At 40.0% G+C, this 18,461-nt stretch overlaps 1 protein-coding gene across 1 annotated transcript in view; it reads left to right on the top strand.

The window, feature by feature from the left end:
- Positions 1-18,461, top strand: part of DENND6A (DENN domain containing 6A) — a 72,081-nt gene that overhangs the window by 18,489 nt on the left and 35,131 nt on the right. Inside the window, exons 2-5 of the mRNA XM_049861979.1 lie at positions 9,481-9,519; positions 9,620-9,662; positions 15,665-15,777; positions 18,275-18,355. Of these exons, the coding sequence (XP_049717936.1) occupies positions 9,481-9,519; positions 9,620-9,662; positions 15,665-15,777; positions 18,275-18,355 (276 nt within the window). The remainder of the gene's footprint in view (positions 1-9,480; positions 9,520-9,619; positions 9,663-15,664; positions 15,778-18,274; positions 18,356-18,461) is intronic.

Genomic DNA, 18,461 nt, shown 5'->3' with positions numbered 1-18,461 from the left:
CATACATAAAACTCATCCTTTTAGTATAGTCACAGTTATGCAACATCATTATGATCTAATTCCAGAATATTTTCATCACCCCAGAAGGAAGCCGTGTGCCCATTTCCCCCTCCCTCAGCCCCTGGCAATCACTAACTGGCTGTGGTGCGGTGGATGGCTTTTGTGTGGCCTTTCTTACCATGATCTTGTAACTCCCACCCAAGTGATTGGGTGGACTGTGCAAATAAGGTAGTTGTGGCCTCCCAAGGGGATTGGTCAGTTTTGCCATCCCGTGAGGCTTAAAATGAGCCATCCCAGAGGCGGGAAAGAGGATCTTCACCACCACCAAGGAAGAAGGGCCAAGAGCAGAGCACATCCTTTGGACCTGGGATTCCCTGCGCTGAGAAGCTCCTGGAACCAGGAGACCAAGAGAAAGAGAAAGCTGTAACACTGAAGACGGTGAGAAGCAGGGGCAGAAAAATGGCAGTAGACACAAGAGACCAGCAGGAGATGGTGCAGTGGGCTTCCTGGCCCACGGAGTGAGAAAATTGAGTGCCTTCAGCTGAGGCTTACTGGCAGAGCAGGGTGTCTCTGGCCACTTACTGGCAGTTTTATTATAACAAAAAGGGTACAAATGAAGAGATGCACAGGGTGAGGTTTGGGAGGGCTCCAACTCAGAGCTTCCATGTCCCAAAAAGGGATGTGCTACCCTTCTGCATTCATCAGTGTCTTCCACTGACTAGGGGGTCCATGGAGCATCTGTGTCCAGAGCCTTCACTGGGGCATCGTTACGTAATCATGATTGATTGAATCAGCCCATCTCTCCCGAGGTCAGCCGGTATCATGAGGTGGTCTTTTCTGTCCTGGCCAGCCCCCACCTGAGTCACCTCATTTGCATACCTCAGGTGTGGTCTGAAGACCTCATCAAAGATACTTCAATCATTGGAGAAATTACAAGGTTTTACAGGTTATCTTTTAGGAATCAAGGACAGAGATCAGATTCTTTGGCTAAAATTAATGTAAACCCCAGAGGACTTGCATAGACATTTCTCCAAATACGATACGCGTGTGTCCAGTAAGCACACAAAAAGATGCTCCACGTCATTACCTGTTAAACTCTTTGCCGTGGAGTCCAGCTAATAGCGAACCTGCGGGACAGAGTGGAACTGCCTCTAAGGTTTCCAAAGCTGTAATCTTTACGGAAGGAGACCACCATATCGGAAGGGTTTGAACCCCTGACCTTTTGGTTAGCAGCCAGGTACTTAAACACTGCGTTATTAGTTGTTAAAAAAAAAAAAAAAAAAACCCGTTGCCATCAGGTGAATTCTGACCCATGATGACCCCGTGTGTAGTAGAACTACTCCATAGGATTTTCTTTGCTGTAATCTTTATGGAAACAGATTGCTAGGCCTTCCTTCTATAGTGCTGGGTAGGTTCAAACTGCCAACCTTTATCTTAGTAGGCAAGCACAAACCATTTGCTCCACCCAGGGACCTTCATTAATCATTAGAGCAATGCAAATCAAAACCACAATGAGGTGCCACTTCATATCCGCTAGGTTGTTTATCAGAAAAATGGAAAACAGCAAGCGTTGGCGAGGATGTGAAGAGATTGGAATCCTTATCCATTGCTGGTGGGAATGTAAAGTAGTGCAGCTGCTGTGGAAAACAGTTTGGCAGTTTGTCAAAAAGTTAAAAATACATGTACCATGTGACTCAGCAATTCCACTCCAAGGCATGTATCCAAAAGACTTGAAAGCAGGGACCTGTACACCAATAGTCTTTGAGGCACTATTCATAACAGCCAAAGGTGGAAACAACCCAAGTGTCCATCAACAAATGAAAATGTAGTATATCCATACAACTGAATGCTATTCAGCCGTAAAGACAAATGAAGTTTTCATATGTTCTGCCACATGAACGAACCTTGGGAACATGATGCTGGTTAAACTAAGAAACAAAAGGTGCAATGCTATATGACCACACTCACATGAAACACCTAGAATAGGCAAACGCATACAGACGACTTTATTGGGGGTTTTCAGGGACTAGGGGAGGGGAAAATGGGGAGACATTGCTTAAGGGGTGCTGACTTTCTGTTTGGGGTGATTTTGAGATGGCTAGTAGTGATGGGGAAACCTGGTGGCGTGGTGGTTAAGTGCCACGGCTGCTGACCAAAAGGTTGGCAGTTCGAATCTGCCAGGCGCTCCTTGGAAACTGGGGCAGTTCTACTCTGTCCTCTAGGGTCGCTACGAGTCAGAATTGACTCAAAGGCAGTGGGTTTGGTTTTGGTTAGTGGTGATGGGGAGCTCTGGTGGCACAGTGGTGAAGAGCTTAGCTGCTAACCAAAAGGTTGGCAGTTTGAATCCACCAGTTGCTCCTTGGTAACCCTATGGGGCAGTTCTACTCTGTCCTATAGGGTCACTATGAGTTGGAATTGACTCGATAACAATGGGTTTGGGTTTTTTTTCTTTTTTTTGGCTTAGTGGTGATGGTTGCACAACATGGTGAATATAATCAATGTCACTGAATTACACTTAAAAATGTTAAAAATGGCAAGCGTTTTGTTATGTATATTTTACAATAAAGGGACCAAAACAGACAAACCGACCAACCATCGGGTAGTCCAAACAGAAACAAGGTCTATTAAAATGAAATTCTAAAATACTGTTTAGCAGTCCAGTCCAGAACTTCTAAAAGGCAGACTTGATAAGTTATGTACTTCTTTTATCCTTTTAGCTTGCTTAAATTTGTGTATGTATATGTATCTATGGAGTCATGGTGGTACAGTGGTTAAGAGCTTGGATGCTAACCAAAAGGCTGGCAGTTCGAATCCGCCACCTGCCCTGTGGGGCAGTTCTACTCTGTCCTTTGGGGTTGCTAGAAATTGGAATTGACTCAACAGCAACAGGTTATCTGTATCTATCTATATATATGTATAAAATATAAGCTCTTGAAATACAAACACATGCATATATGTAAAAATGGCGTGGCATCAGACCTAGGCTAACTTCACAAAGGGGAGGAGAGAGAATCATCATGAGCCACAGTAGCCCAAAGCTGATTCCTGTGAGGTCAGACGTGCCTCTTCTCTCCAACCTATTTACCAATTCTGACATCAACCATCCCTCCCACGACACTCTACTTCTCTGCTGGGTTCGATAATTCGTTGCAGTGGCCACACAGAACTCACAGACATACTTATGGGGTTTATTAGGAAAGTACCAGTTTCTGTCTGGGATCAGGATCAACAGACTACAGACTACAACTGGGGATCAGGATCAGGAAGCCTGTAGGCAAAGTCTCCCTTCTTCAGTGCAGGACAACTCTCAACTCTCTTGTCCTTGTAGGGTGCCTCTCGGGCCCCCTGAGGACAGACTCCTGTATACCCTCGGCCCTGTTTGAGCAGGTGTTACAAAGCGCTTTTAGCTCTGTTGATAAGTGCCTGGAGGCACAATACTCTGCCAGCAAGCCTCCTATCTGAAGGTGCTCAGCTCTCCTGCCCCATGGGCCAGGAAGCCCACTGCATCGTCTCCTGGCTCTGTTCCTTTCTCTGCTGCACTTGCCTCTGTTGCTTGCTGTCCCACATATTCTCTGATGTTACAGCTATCTCTGTCTCCTGGGTCTAGGAAGTTCTCAGCTCAGGGATCCTGGGTCCAAAGCATATGCTTCACTCCTGGCTCTTCTTATTGTTAGTAGTGAACTCCCCCTCTTCTTGCCTCTGGATGGCTCATGTTAAGCCTAGGGAATGGCAAAACTGGCCAATCCCTCTTTAGGGTTCCATACATCTTTTACATGGTCCCACCCCTCAAGGGTTCCATGTACCTTATTTGCATTATTAACAAGCTGTCCAATCCCCTTGGTGGGCCATGAGTACCTTATTTGCATAGTCCCACCCAATCATTTTGTGGGATTCACAAGACTGTGAGTGGCAAGAAGGGCCATATTAAGTAATTCACTGTACCACAATACATATATACACCCATGTTACATGTTTTTAAGGTACTTTTTTTACTCATGTATATGGGTAAAAGATTTTTTTTCTATGTTGTCATGCTGGTATTTTAAACCACAGGAAACAAAAGTTCAAAGGAACCACTGATCTCTTTGTGTAATGAAGGATGAAATTTTGTGTGTTTGTTTTTGAGTTGATATTTTAATTGCAGAAAGTAAAAATCTGAAGGATACTCACATAAAACTGATTTTAGAGTTTTAAGATTAAGCTGTTATAGGCCACTAAATTTGCCAGTACGAATCAGACCAGCAAAACTACATGAAATGAATTGTAATGAGATTTTCATAAAATATGGCTAAATGGGGTGGTTTTATTTTGATAACGTCAGGAGGGATGGTTATAAGCTTGCCATTTCTGTTTTAAAGATGACAAGGTAAGATAGTCTCAAGGTGAAGCAAGGGCTATCTAGGTCACATAAAAAAAGGATTACATATTATTCTGATTTGTTGAATGGAACTAATTCGAAGCTGACCGAACATTATTTATTGAGTACCTGCTATGGACCAGAGACTGTTCGAGATGTAGAGATACAGTGATGAATAAAACAGACCAGGTTCTTGCTCTCATTAGTTGTAGAGACAGAGGTTAAATAGTCAGGAATACATCTGTAGTTAAAATTTGTTCTACAAATAAAAAATAGAAGTGGTCATGAGACAAAATCACATGGCGACCCAGTTACCCAATGTAGTGGTGTGTGTGTGTGTAAAAGAGAGAGAGGCTGAGAATATATGTATCTGCTCAGACCTGAATTATCCTTTGGAATTAGCAGGGGAAGGGCTCTCCAGAGTCACTGATGGAATATCCCCCATGGTGGACAGAGCCGAAGTCCAGTGATCCGGGAAGGGAGTGGGGCAAGATGAGGCTGAAGTAGGCAGAGGCAGGATTAAGTAGGGGACTGTGAACTACATTAAGGAAGCTACTGAAGAGTTTTCAACCTTGAGCGAGTCAGAGGTACAGGCTGGGAAGGAGACAGCTCAGCCACTGCTGGTGAGGAGCTACAGGAGCTGCAGATGCAAAACAGCCCAGAAGCAGCTGGCAGGGCGAGGCGGAGGTGGAGAGATGGCACAGGGCCCTGCGCATGCTTTACAGAGAGAACTGGTGAAAGATTTATTAAAGTTGATAGTAGATTATCACATATCAACGGGAAGTAGTCTTTTGTTTGGAACAAATGTTGGGAAAATTGGCAACTTGAAGAAAAAATTAATTTGATCTCTAGATCAGAATTAAATGAAGGCCCACAAAATATTAGAAGAAAATATGCAAAAATGTTACTCATTGTTAATCAGCCTATACCTCAGTTGCTGCTTACACAAAATAAGGAAGTACCTTCCAGATTAACAGCCCATTGCCGTTGCAGCTGCTGTTCTAACAGTTCTCATTTTTCACAAGGAGCAATTGAAACAGCACTAGTGAGATAGTTCCTGCTGAGACAAGGAGGTGGTGGCAACCAAAGGGTAGCTTTGTTTGGAGCTCACCTGATAGAAAAGAAATAGGAGAGAGAGAATACCAAAAACAAAACAAAACTGTAAGTGCAAAGAAAAAGTCAATAAGCCCGTTATGAATGAAATCCAGTTTCCAAAAGAAATAGAATTGGGGAAAGTAGCGTCTAAGCTGAGAGATGTGGCAAGGAAGAAATTGAGATGCAGAGGGGAAAAGGAAAAGAAATTGAGATGCAAAGGGGAGAAGGAAAAGGCATTTGGAGGAAACTTGAAGGATCATTTAAAGTCATGTGTATCTGAATGCACAAAAGTATTCATGTACCATCAAAATTCATAAAGATGGAGAACATTGGAATAATGATTAATTACTAGTTGCATGGATGGTAATTGTTGCATAGAATGATAGAGAATTTGAATACCCATTACCCATTGCTGTCCAGTCGATTCCGACTCGTAGTGGACCTATAGGACGGAGTACAACTGCCCCATAGGGTTTCCAAGGAGCACCTGGTGGATTCCTACTGCCGACCTTTTGGTTAGCAACCATAGCTCTTAACCACCATGCCACCAGGGTTTCCTAGAATGTGAATAGTAGGCAGAAAGATTTATTAAAGATGATAGTAGATTATCACATATCAACGGGGAATAGTCTGTTTGGAACAAATATTGGGAAAATTGGCAACTTGAAGAAAAAATCTAATTTGAGCTCTAGCTCAGAATTAAATGAAGGAAAGGCCCATAAAGAATTAGAAGAAAATATGCAAAAATGTTGATTGTTGTTGCTCAAATTTCAGAAATTACCTGTTTTATCTGTACTATTTAATTTTTATTTATTCAGTTACTTATTTAATGTTGTTGTTGTTAGGTGTTTTCGAGTCAGTTCTGACTCAGTGACCCTGTATATCTCAGAATGAAACACTGCCTGGTCCTGCACCATCATAATTATTGTTATGCTTGAGCCTACTGTTGCAGCTACCGTGTTAATCCATCTCATTGAGGGTCTTGCTCTTTTTCACCGACTCTCTACTAGGAAACCCTGGTGGTGTAGTGCTTAAGTGCTACGGCTGCTACCCAAGAGGTCGGCAGTTCAAAATCCACCAGGCGCTCCTTGGAAACTATTGGGCAGTTCTACTCTGTTGGGCAGTTCTACTCTGTCCTATAGGGTTGCTATGAGTCGGAATTGACTCAACGGCAGTGGGTTTGGTTTTTTGGTTTTCTACTTTACCAAGCATGATGTCCTTCTCCAGGGACTGGTCCCTCCTGATTACATGTCCAGAGTTATTTAATATTTATTTAATAGCCCTCCTATTTTTTACTAAGCCATGTCTTAAGCAGTAGTATCCATGATATGTTGGTTTTGAGTGTTAGGTATTTTTTTTCCTAATATACCTTAAAATAAGTACATAAAACTAATAAAAAGTCTGTGTACCATATAATATCTCCACTGGCATGTGTGCCATGCTTTAGAAAATAAGGATTTAACTGTTAGGCGATTGGGGGAGGCCTTTCTAAGAGTAAGAACAGAAAGAGAAATCACAAGTGAAAAGTCTATAGATTTGACTACATAAAAATGTAGAGTTTGTTTCCATCAAAAAAGAAAAAAAAAAAACTGCAAACTGTATACTGGGAATTTGCAAAGTTTACAGAATTCTGAGTCATACTGCCAGGTATGTAGGGAAGACTAAGTTGTGCGTGTATATGTGGGGAGCCTGACTCTTAGCCCCTCTTGGCCTCTTGGCACCACCACGTGACCCCTAAGGCACCTGGTGTTCTGTTTGAAAATCACTGGTCTAAATAATTGATGACATGAGGGAGAGGCATTACTGCCTATACCACAAGATGCCTGCTATACATCAGCAATGTAGCAGGCCAGTCAGTCAAAAAGTATTGAGTATCTACTTTTTGTCATTTTGATAAATATATTGTTCACCTGCTGAGATGGTCACGTTGGTCATTACATGGGATATAAAATGGAGTAGGTAGAGAGGAGCCCCAGTGGTGCAGTGGCTAAAGCACTCAGCTGCAAACCAAAAGGTTGGCAGTTTGAACCCACTAGCTGCTTTGTGGGAGGAAGATGTGGCAGCCTGCTTCCCTAAAGATTATAGCCTTGGGAACCCTAAGGGCAGTTCTGCTGTGTGTTATAGGGTCTCTGTGAGTTGGAATCAACTTGACGGCAACAGGTTTGGTTTTTCAGTTTTTAAGTAGAGTATTGGCCTTGGTGCCCCTCTCTACTCCAGGAATGGTGGGTGGTTTTCATGTAACATACCAGCTCTATAGCCCTTCGCCATGGCCCTGAATTGAGAAAGATGTGCTGCATCTGGCTGGGGGAGCAGAGGGCTGCAATTGCTTGCTGGTGATTGCTACTATGGGTGGTGCTTGTCTATCTCTCAGTGTTCTTGGGAGAACTGACTAAGATAAATTTATAAAACTACTTTAATAATGTTCATAATGTGATGTTACTATATTTTGTTTCTGGAAATGGAAGATTCTCAAGTTCTTTGGGCAGCTCTGGAGAATGGGAAAACTCATGTATCCTAGAAGTAGGAAGTCATGGATTCCCACATTAATACTCTATCATTAACAGGAGTTAGTTACTCTCTGTGTTTCTGGTTTTCCTCCCATTTGTTACCAGCCAGTAGCTAACTTGCTGCCCCTAATTGCACCTCTTTTTCACATTCCCAAGAGAATCTGTTGGTCCACTTGAGCACCAGTATTCTTTTGGGCAGAATTTTCACACCCAGCCACTTCTAGGCAGCTGGGTGGTCTGCAGGTGCCCTTGGATCTGGTATTTACTAGTTTATTGCTGCAGAGGGAGCCAGTGGCACAGTGGTTAAGAGTTCAGTTGCTAACCAAAAGGTCAGGAGTTCAAATCCCCCAGCTGCTCCTTAGAAACCCTTTGGGGCAGTTCTGCTGTTCCTGCAGAGGCTGGTTAGGCCTAGTCCTGCTTACTTTGTAGGGGCTTTGGGAGTTTGCCTCAGAAGGTGGATGTGGTCACTGCAGGCACTAAACCTACTTGTCTTGGAAAGTGCTTTATGATTATGTAAAGGAATTGGAGAGAATTAGGATAGGCTTTATAGTGGGAAATGGCCTGCAAATAATTATTTCCTTTTTATTCATTTCAACCATATCTGCCACCTGCCCCTGATACCACTAATAAACTTAGGTTTCTCTGCATTTACCTGTTCTAGAGAGTTTATATAAGTGGGATCATGCAGTATTTGTCCTTGCTGTCTGACTTACTTCACTCAGGATAATGTTTCCAAGGCTCATCCATGTTGTAACATGTGTCAGAACATCATTTCTCTTTATGGCTGAGTAATATCCCATTGTGTTTATCCTTTCATCTGTTGATGGACACTTGGGTTCTTTCCATCTTTTGGCTGTTGTGCTGCAGTGAAGATTGGCGTACAAGTATCTCTTTGTGTTTCTGCTTTTGGACTTTGGGTGTATACCTAGGAGTGGAATTGCTAGGTCATGTGGTAAGTCTTTTTAAGGAACTGCCAAACTTATTTGTTACAGTGGCTGCACCATTTTACCACCAGCAGTAGATGACGGGTCTGGTTTCTCCACATCCTCACTGACAGCTGTTGTTTTCTATTTTTCTGATAATAGCCATACCCATGCACTTTCTTGGTAAAGTCCTTTGATGCGTAAGTTTTTTATTTTGATGAAGTTCAGTTTATTGATTTTACCTTTTTTTGCTTGTACTTCGGTGTCATATGTAAGAATCCATTGTTGAAAATTTAGGTCCTGAAACCTTACCCCTATTTTGTTCTTAGAGTTTTATGGTTTTAGTTTTTACATTTAGGTCATTGATCAATTTTGAGTTAATTTTCATATATGGTATGAGGTAGGGACCCAACTTCATTCTTTTACCTAATGTAAATTCTACTTAATTCTCCCAATTTATGCCTTGTTTACTGTTAAAGTCTGTGAACTATTCCTTAAACCTATTTGATCACAGCCAGTATATCTTAGAAGTACGTACTGGTGTTTACAGTATACACCCAATACATTTGTCTAACAAAATTTAACTCTTTTCTTTCAGGTAATTTATCCTCAGCATTCCAAGCTTACTGATAAAGAAGTAAGTACAAAATTCTGCTCTGTACAGTCTGCTCATGTATTTTTGTTTGTTTTATTGGTGTGTGTGTCTCAGCATATATAGCTTTTGTTTTCTTTTTCAGAAAACCAATATTTGCTATTTGTCTTTTCCAGATTCAAATTCAGGTAACTATTTTTCATGTGGAGTTTCTGTTGAATTTTATACTAAGAATACTGATTATACTCTTAATATGTGAAAATTAATTGAAATATACCATATTAGCACGTAAACTCAAATTTCAGCCCAACAGGTCAGTGATTTTGACGCCTAGTTTTATGATACCTGGTCATGTCATTGTTGCTTTTGTTTAATTCAGCTTTTAAAATAACTGGTAAAACATCAGCGCACAATATTCTTTTGAAATGATGAGGAGATTGAAAATCAGTGACATACGTATGTTTGAGTGATTCGCAGTCATTTACTTTTAGTTCAGGGTTTGAGAGCTTGCCAAGAACTCTAAAAGCAGTCAGGCTAAGAAAAAAAAAAGAAAAGTAGGGTGTAAATCTGGTTATGAAGCATGACCATCAGTTATTTGCAGTAGTTTATGTGAGTTAATGTATGTAAAGCTTATACTTGGCTTTACTTGGCTCATAGAAAACACCATGTAAGTGTTTGCTATTATTTTTAAGTGTAGTTTTGCTGGTCTTTTTCAAACTCTCCATTTGTGTGGTCCTAATTGTTGAAATCTTTCAGCTTACCTCCTGTGTTCCACTTTCAAAACAGCTCTGCAGGCTTACAGTGACCAGAACATTAAACTTCTTGGACCACACACAGTTAGACACTCATTTCTCTTTTCTTTTGTGATTACTTCTAATATCCTGTTAATGTAGTTCAGTTAATTTGATTTGGGAAATTTGACGTTTTAATTTTTTTTTTTTTTATAATTTTCTCCTTATAAATGCTTCTGGTTTTTTTTTCCTATATATTTGAAGCTCACCTTTTGTGAAATATGTAAAAGAAAAGTAATGCCTTGGTGTATCAGCTATTGCCTTTGAGAGATTCCAGTAGGACTCCCATTCTGACTTGGAATTACTAGACTCTTCCAGTATGTTCTGCCTGTTAATGAAAATGATGATAGGGAGGTCTTGTACGGTCTACCCTTGCTTCAGTTAGCATTTTCTTTAAAAATCCCCACGTGTAATTCTGAATGTAGTGAGTATTGGATTGGGTTTCTTGGACTCAGGGTAGGCTGGGTTGTATGGATTGCAGGATGAACTGACTTTGTATGATTTCCAGTGGATTATACTGCACACTCTTCTCTTTATGATTATAGCTGGTTATCGTGGCTTCTTCTCTTTTTGCCTCTTCACCTGGGCATCAAGGCTGAGAAGTTAATTGTATGGTGTTTGGATAGGCTTTTTTATTTCTAATTTTATAGTCAGTCTCTCCATAAGCTGTTTTCTTGTCGGAAGTTAAACTCAAGCATAAACCTGTGTAAATCAGAGCTTATATAGGAGGAGTTTAGGCATATGAATGACCTACAGATGTTTTGTAATACCTTTTTATAAGCTGCACATCAAATGAAGTGTGATTCATTTCACCTAAGTACGGTTGGTACTTACAAGTAAAGTCGACACACTGTCTTGAAAGCAGGCATCTTGCCATTTTAACAGATGAACATGAATCTAGACAGTCAAGAGACTGTGTGTTTTGTATGTGTTTGAGATCAGTGTTCCCAGTTGTGATTATTCAGTTTGTTTCTCTTATGTATATATTAACTGAAAGTTAGGATTATTGTGCCAGCCTTGTAATGAATTTAATTTTTCCCAAAATGGCCCTTACTGCTATGGAAGGAAGTGTGGGCACAGCAAAGCAGTCTTCAGAAGAGAGTCATAAACAAGATTTCGTTTCCATGGTGCACACTTGAAAAAGGAAAGCAACATTTTAGACCCCGTGGTTGGCTGTCAAGGTAAAGAAAACTGCTCTTGAGATTTCCAGTGACATGGCTTGCCAGCCTCTTCCCTCGTCCTCCACCCACCCCAGTACACCTTAGGATTCTTGTGACTTTAGAAAAACATTTTGTTTAGTTCGGTGTTAGGTTTCAGTTTCTTCTTGAATGATGGCTATTATCTTTAGGAACCTTAGTTTAGTGTGCCTTTCTTCTGATAAGTATTTGTCAGATTTTTTTCTTCTTTCTTTTTTACCGTTAGCATCATCTAGATGTGGTATTCTCGAGGCTTACCTGCAGTGGGTCCTCAAGGACATTTAAGCATGTTTAGAGAGAAAACTCAACATTAACAGAGAGTTTGAAGCAATGATGAATCTGAGGAAAAGATTACCCTTGTTCTGAATGGACTTCGTGCATAGGCAGTATTAGTCTCAGCATAATTTCTCCTCTGTAAACAGCAGGGGTGTCATCAAATACTTTACGCTTCCCAGGGGCTGAAGCATTGCCTCTCATGCTATGTGTGTTAAAGGGCCAGTTTGGGTTTTTTAATTTCCAGTACGTTGTGGAGCAATACTCTGATAAAATGCAATTTGAATGAATTATTAAAAAATGAAATAAGAAAAAAACAAGTACAAAATAGAAATCCACATTTGTCACGGCAATATCAAATGCTATAACGGTTTCTAAATGTTTACTCTGAGTTTGTGTGTTTGCAGTAACAAGAGTTTGTGGACTAGCATCAGTCCGTGGACTACACTTTGAGTAGCTCTGGTCTAAGAGCACTGGTTTTGGTTCTTCCAGCCCAACCACCCTAACCTCAGCGGGAGTGATTACATAGAGCTGAGGGCCAAGAGATGGAGCTAGCTTATTTTTTCTTGGTCTTATGCATTCTTATCCACTCTATAGCTGTGTTTGTGCTAATGTAGAAATAATCTTTTAAAGTTTGTCTGTTACCTTCAGAGGAGCCGTCATGGTGAGTAGCTAAAGCGCTCGGCTGCTAATTAAAAGGTTGGTAGTTCAAACCCACCAGCTGCTTCTTGGAAACTCTATGGAATAGTTTTACTCTGTCCTGAAGAGTTGCTGTAAGTTGGAGTTGACTTGACGGCAGTGGGTTTTTCAGTGGGTTACCTTCAGAGAAAAAAATTGAAGTTTTTTCCTTAAGTCTTTGAATGATATCGTTGGTACAAGTTTACCTGTAGCTTTGCAGTCTCAGCTTGAGCTGTAGAGGTAAAGGAAGCTTGCAAAGTACTCTCTTGTCCTTGACAGTTTTAAAACGGGAGGAGATTGCTTCCTGGCTTACCACATGGTATTCATATAGGAGGAGCTGTGGTTGAAAGGATGTGCTCCTTACTTGAATGAGCTGTTGGTACAGAGACCAGTGAGTTAAGAACCCTGTGATCTGAGGGGCATTTTTCAGACAGCCTTTTTTTTTTTTTTTTTAAAAAAAAAAGGTGTTTGATTTTTGATTGAGGTAAAGAAGATTTATTGAGATATAATTGACATACTGAACAATTCACCCATATAAAATGTACAATTTAATGGGTTTTACTGTATTCACAGAGTTGTGCAGCCATCACCACAATCACCAAAAAGTACCCTGTATCCTGTTTCCTCCTACTCTCCCAGCCCGAGGCAGCCACCAATCTACTTTCTGTCTCTGGATTTACCTTCTTTCCATCAGTGGTGAGGTCAAGACGGAGAACGAAGGACTAACCAAATAGGGGTTGATATTTTTTCAGTTACTTTTCGTGTAACTGAACTCGGGGGGACAGAACCCTGAGGTATAAAATGAGGACGACTTATCTTGCGGTTCACAAAGACACTATGCCAGAAGCCTTTTTGACCAAGTGAACTAGCTTCCTGATCAACTCTTTACAGTTTGAGGTGTGCAGCAGGTCATTGGAAGGTTCTCACATCACGCCCTTGATTTGGGTATGGAGCCAAGTGGGTAGAGATTTGAGGCTGCGGCAGCTTCATTACCTCCCTTCCACAAAGCTCAGCAGTCCTTACACTTTGTAGATGCTGTATCCTTTTCTTAAGATACATGTGTGCTCTGGTGCACATTTCCTGCTCTAGTGTGTCCTTCTCTGTGGGCTTCCTTCCTTCCTTTCTCTTTTTCTCTCTCTTCCTTTCTTTTTCTTTCAGATTTAAATGTCTTTTAAAGAGAAAAAATGAATCATCAGGATATACATTCATTGAATAAAATAATACTATACCTGTGTCACAGAATATTTCCCATTATCTCAGGTTTCATTTGTTTGCCTTGTTAATTTTAAGCTCTCTGCTCTAACAAGTAAAAGAACTGAATTGTCCCACCCTCCACTTTGCTTTGCTCACTCATCCCCTCCGCCACCAAAGAAATCCCGGTTTCTGTAATTGCATCTGGTTGTGCATTCTGGAGGATCCCTAGTACATACTCAGTTGCTTTTTTTAAAATTTAAACATATTGTTGGGTTTCTGTTTTCTTTCTTGAGAACTTCTTATGCTAAAGAAATGGAAGTACTTCTGAATGTAATAATAAAAGGCTTGAGCTCATTGCATGTTTAATATAACCTTGTCGTTGTTGTTAGGTGCCATTGAGTCAGTTCCGACTCATAGCGACCCTATGTACAACAGAACGAAATGCTGCCCGGTCCTGTGCCATCCTCACAATCGTTGCTGTATTTGAGCTCATTGTTGCAGCCACTGTGTCTGTCTCCTTGAGGGCCTTCTTTTTTGCTGACTCCCTACTTTCCCGAGTATGATGTCCTCCTCCAGGGACTGGTTCCTCCTGATAACATGTCCAGAGTATGTAAGATGAAGTCTGGCCATCCTCGCATCTAAGGAGCATTCTGGCTGTACTTCTTCCGAGGCAGATATATGTGTTCTTCTGGCAGTCCATGATATTTTTAATATTCTTCACCAGCACTGTAATTCAAATGCATCAGTTCTTCTTCAGTCTTCCTTATTCATTGTCCAGCTTTTGCTGCATATGAGGCGGTTGAAAATACCTTGACTTGGGTATGGTGAACCCTTAGTCTTCAGAGTAACATATTTGCTTTTAACACTTTAAAGAGATCTTTTGCAACAAATTTGCCCAGTCAGTACATCATTTGATTTCTAGACTGCTGCTTCTATGGGCATCGATTGTGAATCCGAGTAAAATGAAATCCTTGACAACGTCAATATTTTCTCTGTTATTCTAAATATAGTAACCAAGAAGAATTTGAATAACAAGCTACTTCATGTATTTTTAATAGGCTACTTTTTAGAGTATTTATGGTTTTGTGTAATTAGTACCTGACATTTAGTTTAGGTGAGGTTTACATGTTTTAAGAGATTTGCTAAAATGATTAAAGTAAAACAAATGATTTTTTAAAAAATGATTAAAGTAGTAAATCTATTACTTAGGCTTTTTCTTTCTTTTTTTTATTATGATGTAGGTAAAAGTTCACAGAGCAAATTAGTTTCTCATTAAACAGTACATCTTGTATGACTTTGCCCTGGTCAAGTTGTGCTAACTTCCCCGGTATTGTGTACTGTCTTACTCTTTACCAAAGTTACCACTTCACTGTTCCGTTAGTGTTTTTCCCTTCTCACCCTCATAATCATCACTTAGGCTTTTTCCAAGTCTTCTATTTTATGTCTTTTTTTTTTTATTCAAAATTCAGTAGAAATTAAAACACACACACACACAGAAGGTCAAGAAATAGAACTTTGCCAGCACCTCACGTACTTCCTCAAGCCCCCTCCCAACCACTATTCCCATCCTCCTCCAAACGTTACCACGATCCTGACTCTTATAGTCATAAGTTTCTTGCTTTTCTTTACAGTTTTATCACCCGACCATGAATCTCTAAACACTGTAGTTTTGTCTGCTTTTTTTTAAAACTTTATATAAATAGAGTCAAACAGTATTTGATCTTTTTGTTTGACATCTTTTGCTCATTATTCTGTTTGAGTCAACTTTTGTGAAAACAGTTTGCAAAAAAAATTACATGGGCAAAATGGAATAGAAAAGAGAGTAAAGGGACTTAGGAATTAAGATACATGTTTTACTTCTGGCTTTGCCTCTAACAGGCAAAGATGATTTTGAGCAAGATGCATGAATTCTCAGGATTTCCTTTTTCTTCTCTAAAACATGACAGAATGGGTTTAAATCATTGCTGGGATCCCTTTCAGCTCTAAAATTTGATGAAGCTGCATAAATAATTGTTAAACTAAACTATCCTTAATTTCTTTCATTTTTGTTTTCATTAGGTTGTCTTGGAGATACCCAGTTTTGTTTTAGATTTCGACAGTCTTCTGGGCGGAGGATGTCACTGCATTGTCTCCTGGATCAATTTGACAAAGATTTACCAGTTTACTTAAAGGTTGGAAAGTAGTAATAGAAAAATGTCCATGTGCAAGGAAACTTTAGAACTCAGTTATTCAGTTACCTCAAATAGCATTCAGAAATATTTGCTTTTGTTTTGTTACTGTAGTATACAGCTGGATTTCCTAAATGAGTCTAATTCATAAAGATTCAGCATATGAACAAAAGACTACAGAATTACTGAATACATATTATGAAACATAATCCCATTGAGAGTTATAGAAGTGGGTTAGAATGTTGAGGTAATTTCATTTGTTAATAACTATTTTAGATGTGGGCATGGGGTGGTGCTATACCAGTAAATATCACCTAGAATGGAAGTAGCTCCCGCCTGTGGTAATCTCTACGAACTTTATGATAGCATTGCAGTTGTCCCTTTTTTATTTTTTTAAAACAAACTTTTACAGTTATTGTTTATTAAGACAGTTTTAATAATTATATGATTCCAGAATCTTTGTTTTTCTCTCCGAAATTCTACGTTTTCATCTCTGATTACACAGGGAACATTTCCATCTGGGTGTCCTATCAGCAGATCCAATATGAACTTGACACCATTTGCCTGAAATCACCTTTTACAGTTTACCTCCTTGTTTCCACTAATGGTGGGAATCCTCTCCTAGTTTGCCGCAGAGTGGATTCTGATACATGGTGACCCTGTAGGACAGAGTAGAACTGCCCCATAGGGTTTCCCAGGCTGTGAATCTTTATGGAAGCTGACTGCCACATCTTTCTCCCAAAGACCTGTTGGTGGGTTCCAACTGCTGACCTTTTGGTTAGCAGCCAAGCACTTAACCACTGCACCACCAGGGCTCTTCTTTGCAATGATGCTACCCATGAAATATTTCATTGTTGTTGTTAGTTGCTGTCAGGTGGATTCCAGCTCATGAAATACCTTATAGCCATCCATATTCTTTCAACCAAAGATAATAATAGCCTTATTTATTTATTAGAGCTTACTGTATTTCAGGCACTGCATTAACAAGCACATAAACAAACAGAAAAAAACATACCCATTGCCGTCGAGTTGATTCTGACTCATGGTGACCCTATAGGACAGGGTAGAACTGCCCCATAGGGTTTCCAAGGAGCGGCTGGTGGATTTGAACTGCCAACTTTTTGTTAGCAGCCGAGCTCTTAACCCCTGTGCCACCAGGGCTGCCTGCGCCACCAGGGTTCTCTGTATATTATTAACCTTCCTTACAGTGCTCTGAGAGAGTTCCTTTTGGAGGTGAGGAAATTCAGGTTTACTGAGGATAAGAAATTTCCCTAAGGACATCCCACTTGTTTTTTCCAGTGCAATGTATCTTATACCAATGTGTTGTCAACCAAAGTGTACATACATTATATATATATGTTATCTACAATGACCACCTGTTACTTAATAAATAAAGAGCTAATGATATTACTTCCTCGTCCTCACGTTTTAGGCCTTCCAATATAAGACCCCTTACCTTTCTAGTTTCCAGCCTCATTTCCCTTCTGTACATGTACCATTTTAGCCAAACTGAACTCTGTGCTTTTTCCTGAAATAGCTCTTACTTTCCTGTCTCAGTGTTTTTGCCCAGACTCTCGGCTCTCTAAACCTAGAATGGCTTCGTTTTTGTCTTTGCTTAAATCATATCCATCCTTTCACGTCCAACTCAGAAATGGCTGCCTCCGTGATTACTGATCCCCTTAGACAGAGATAACCTCTTCCTTCTTGGCTTTCTTCATGGCACCTGCCCTCCTATTACCTAGTAGTCATTTTTGTGCTTTTCTTATCCCTCCTAGATTGTAACCTCCCTAAGTAACTACATCTTATGCATCTTTTTTTCTTCTGTCACAATGCCTTGTTCAAAGTAGGTGGTCAATAAGTATTTGTTTAAAGAATAACAATCAGAAATAAGTAACAGGGCCAAAGTTTATCCTGTTACAATATAGAAGCTTCTTAAGCGTTTTGAAATGTAATTATCTCTCAGATACTATGTTGCATTATTAACCCACTACCCACTGCCATTGAGTCAATTCTGACTCATGCATTATTATTGGGATAAAATACAGTTGACAGTATAAGATTTAGATTGGCATTTAATGCCTTTTATTTTCTCTCTTGAAATTCTGTGTTAATACACCTCATTTTTAAAAAAGACCCCTTTACAAACTCAAAATTGGAGGCAGAATTTTTTTTAACTAAACATAGCTCTGGAGAAAACACAGAATTTGATTGTTTCTAAATTCCATTAATTATCACAGATATGAATAAAGAACATAAGCTGAGTGAGTTTTAGGGGGAATGATCTGACTTTTGTTCTTTAGTTGTGACGATGTCACCTTTGGGCAAGTTAGCAGATTTTTAGCTGGCGTTTAGTCATGATTAGTTTGTTGATAGAGAAGCACAAGTAGCTTTTTGTGTATTCGCCTTGTCTCAGTTGGGTTTGTAAAGGAGCCTGATGTTAATATGAGAGGACAGCTATATTTATATATATATTTTTTATTATCTGTCACTTCTTCCATAGAGGGATCCTGCTTATTTTTATGGATATGTGTATTTTCGACAAGTTCGAGATAAAACTCTGAAAAGAGGCTACTTTCAGAAGGTAACTTGAAGATATGCTAATGGAAAGTGGTTTTTATATTGTGATTAGAAAAACAGAACTGGTAATTCTAAAGTCTTCGCTATTTTATCTTTCAGTGTACTGGAGT

The sequence above is a fragment of the Elephas maximus genome, chromosome 20 (assembly GCF_024166365.1).
Source record: "Elephas maximus indicus isolate mEleMax1 chromosome 20, mEleMax1 primary haplotype, whole genome shotgun sequence".
Classification (NCBI taxonomy): domain Eukaryota; kingdom Metazoa; phylum Chordata; class Mammalia; order Proboscidea; family Elephantidae; genus Elephas; species Elephas maximus.
The sequence above is the reverse complement of the archived record's forward strand: the minus strand, read 5'-3'. Positions and strand labels throughout refer to the sequence as shown.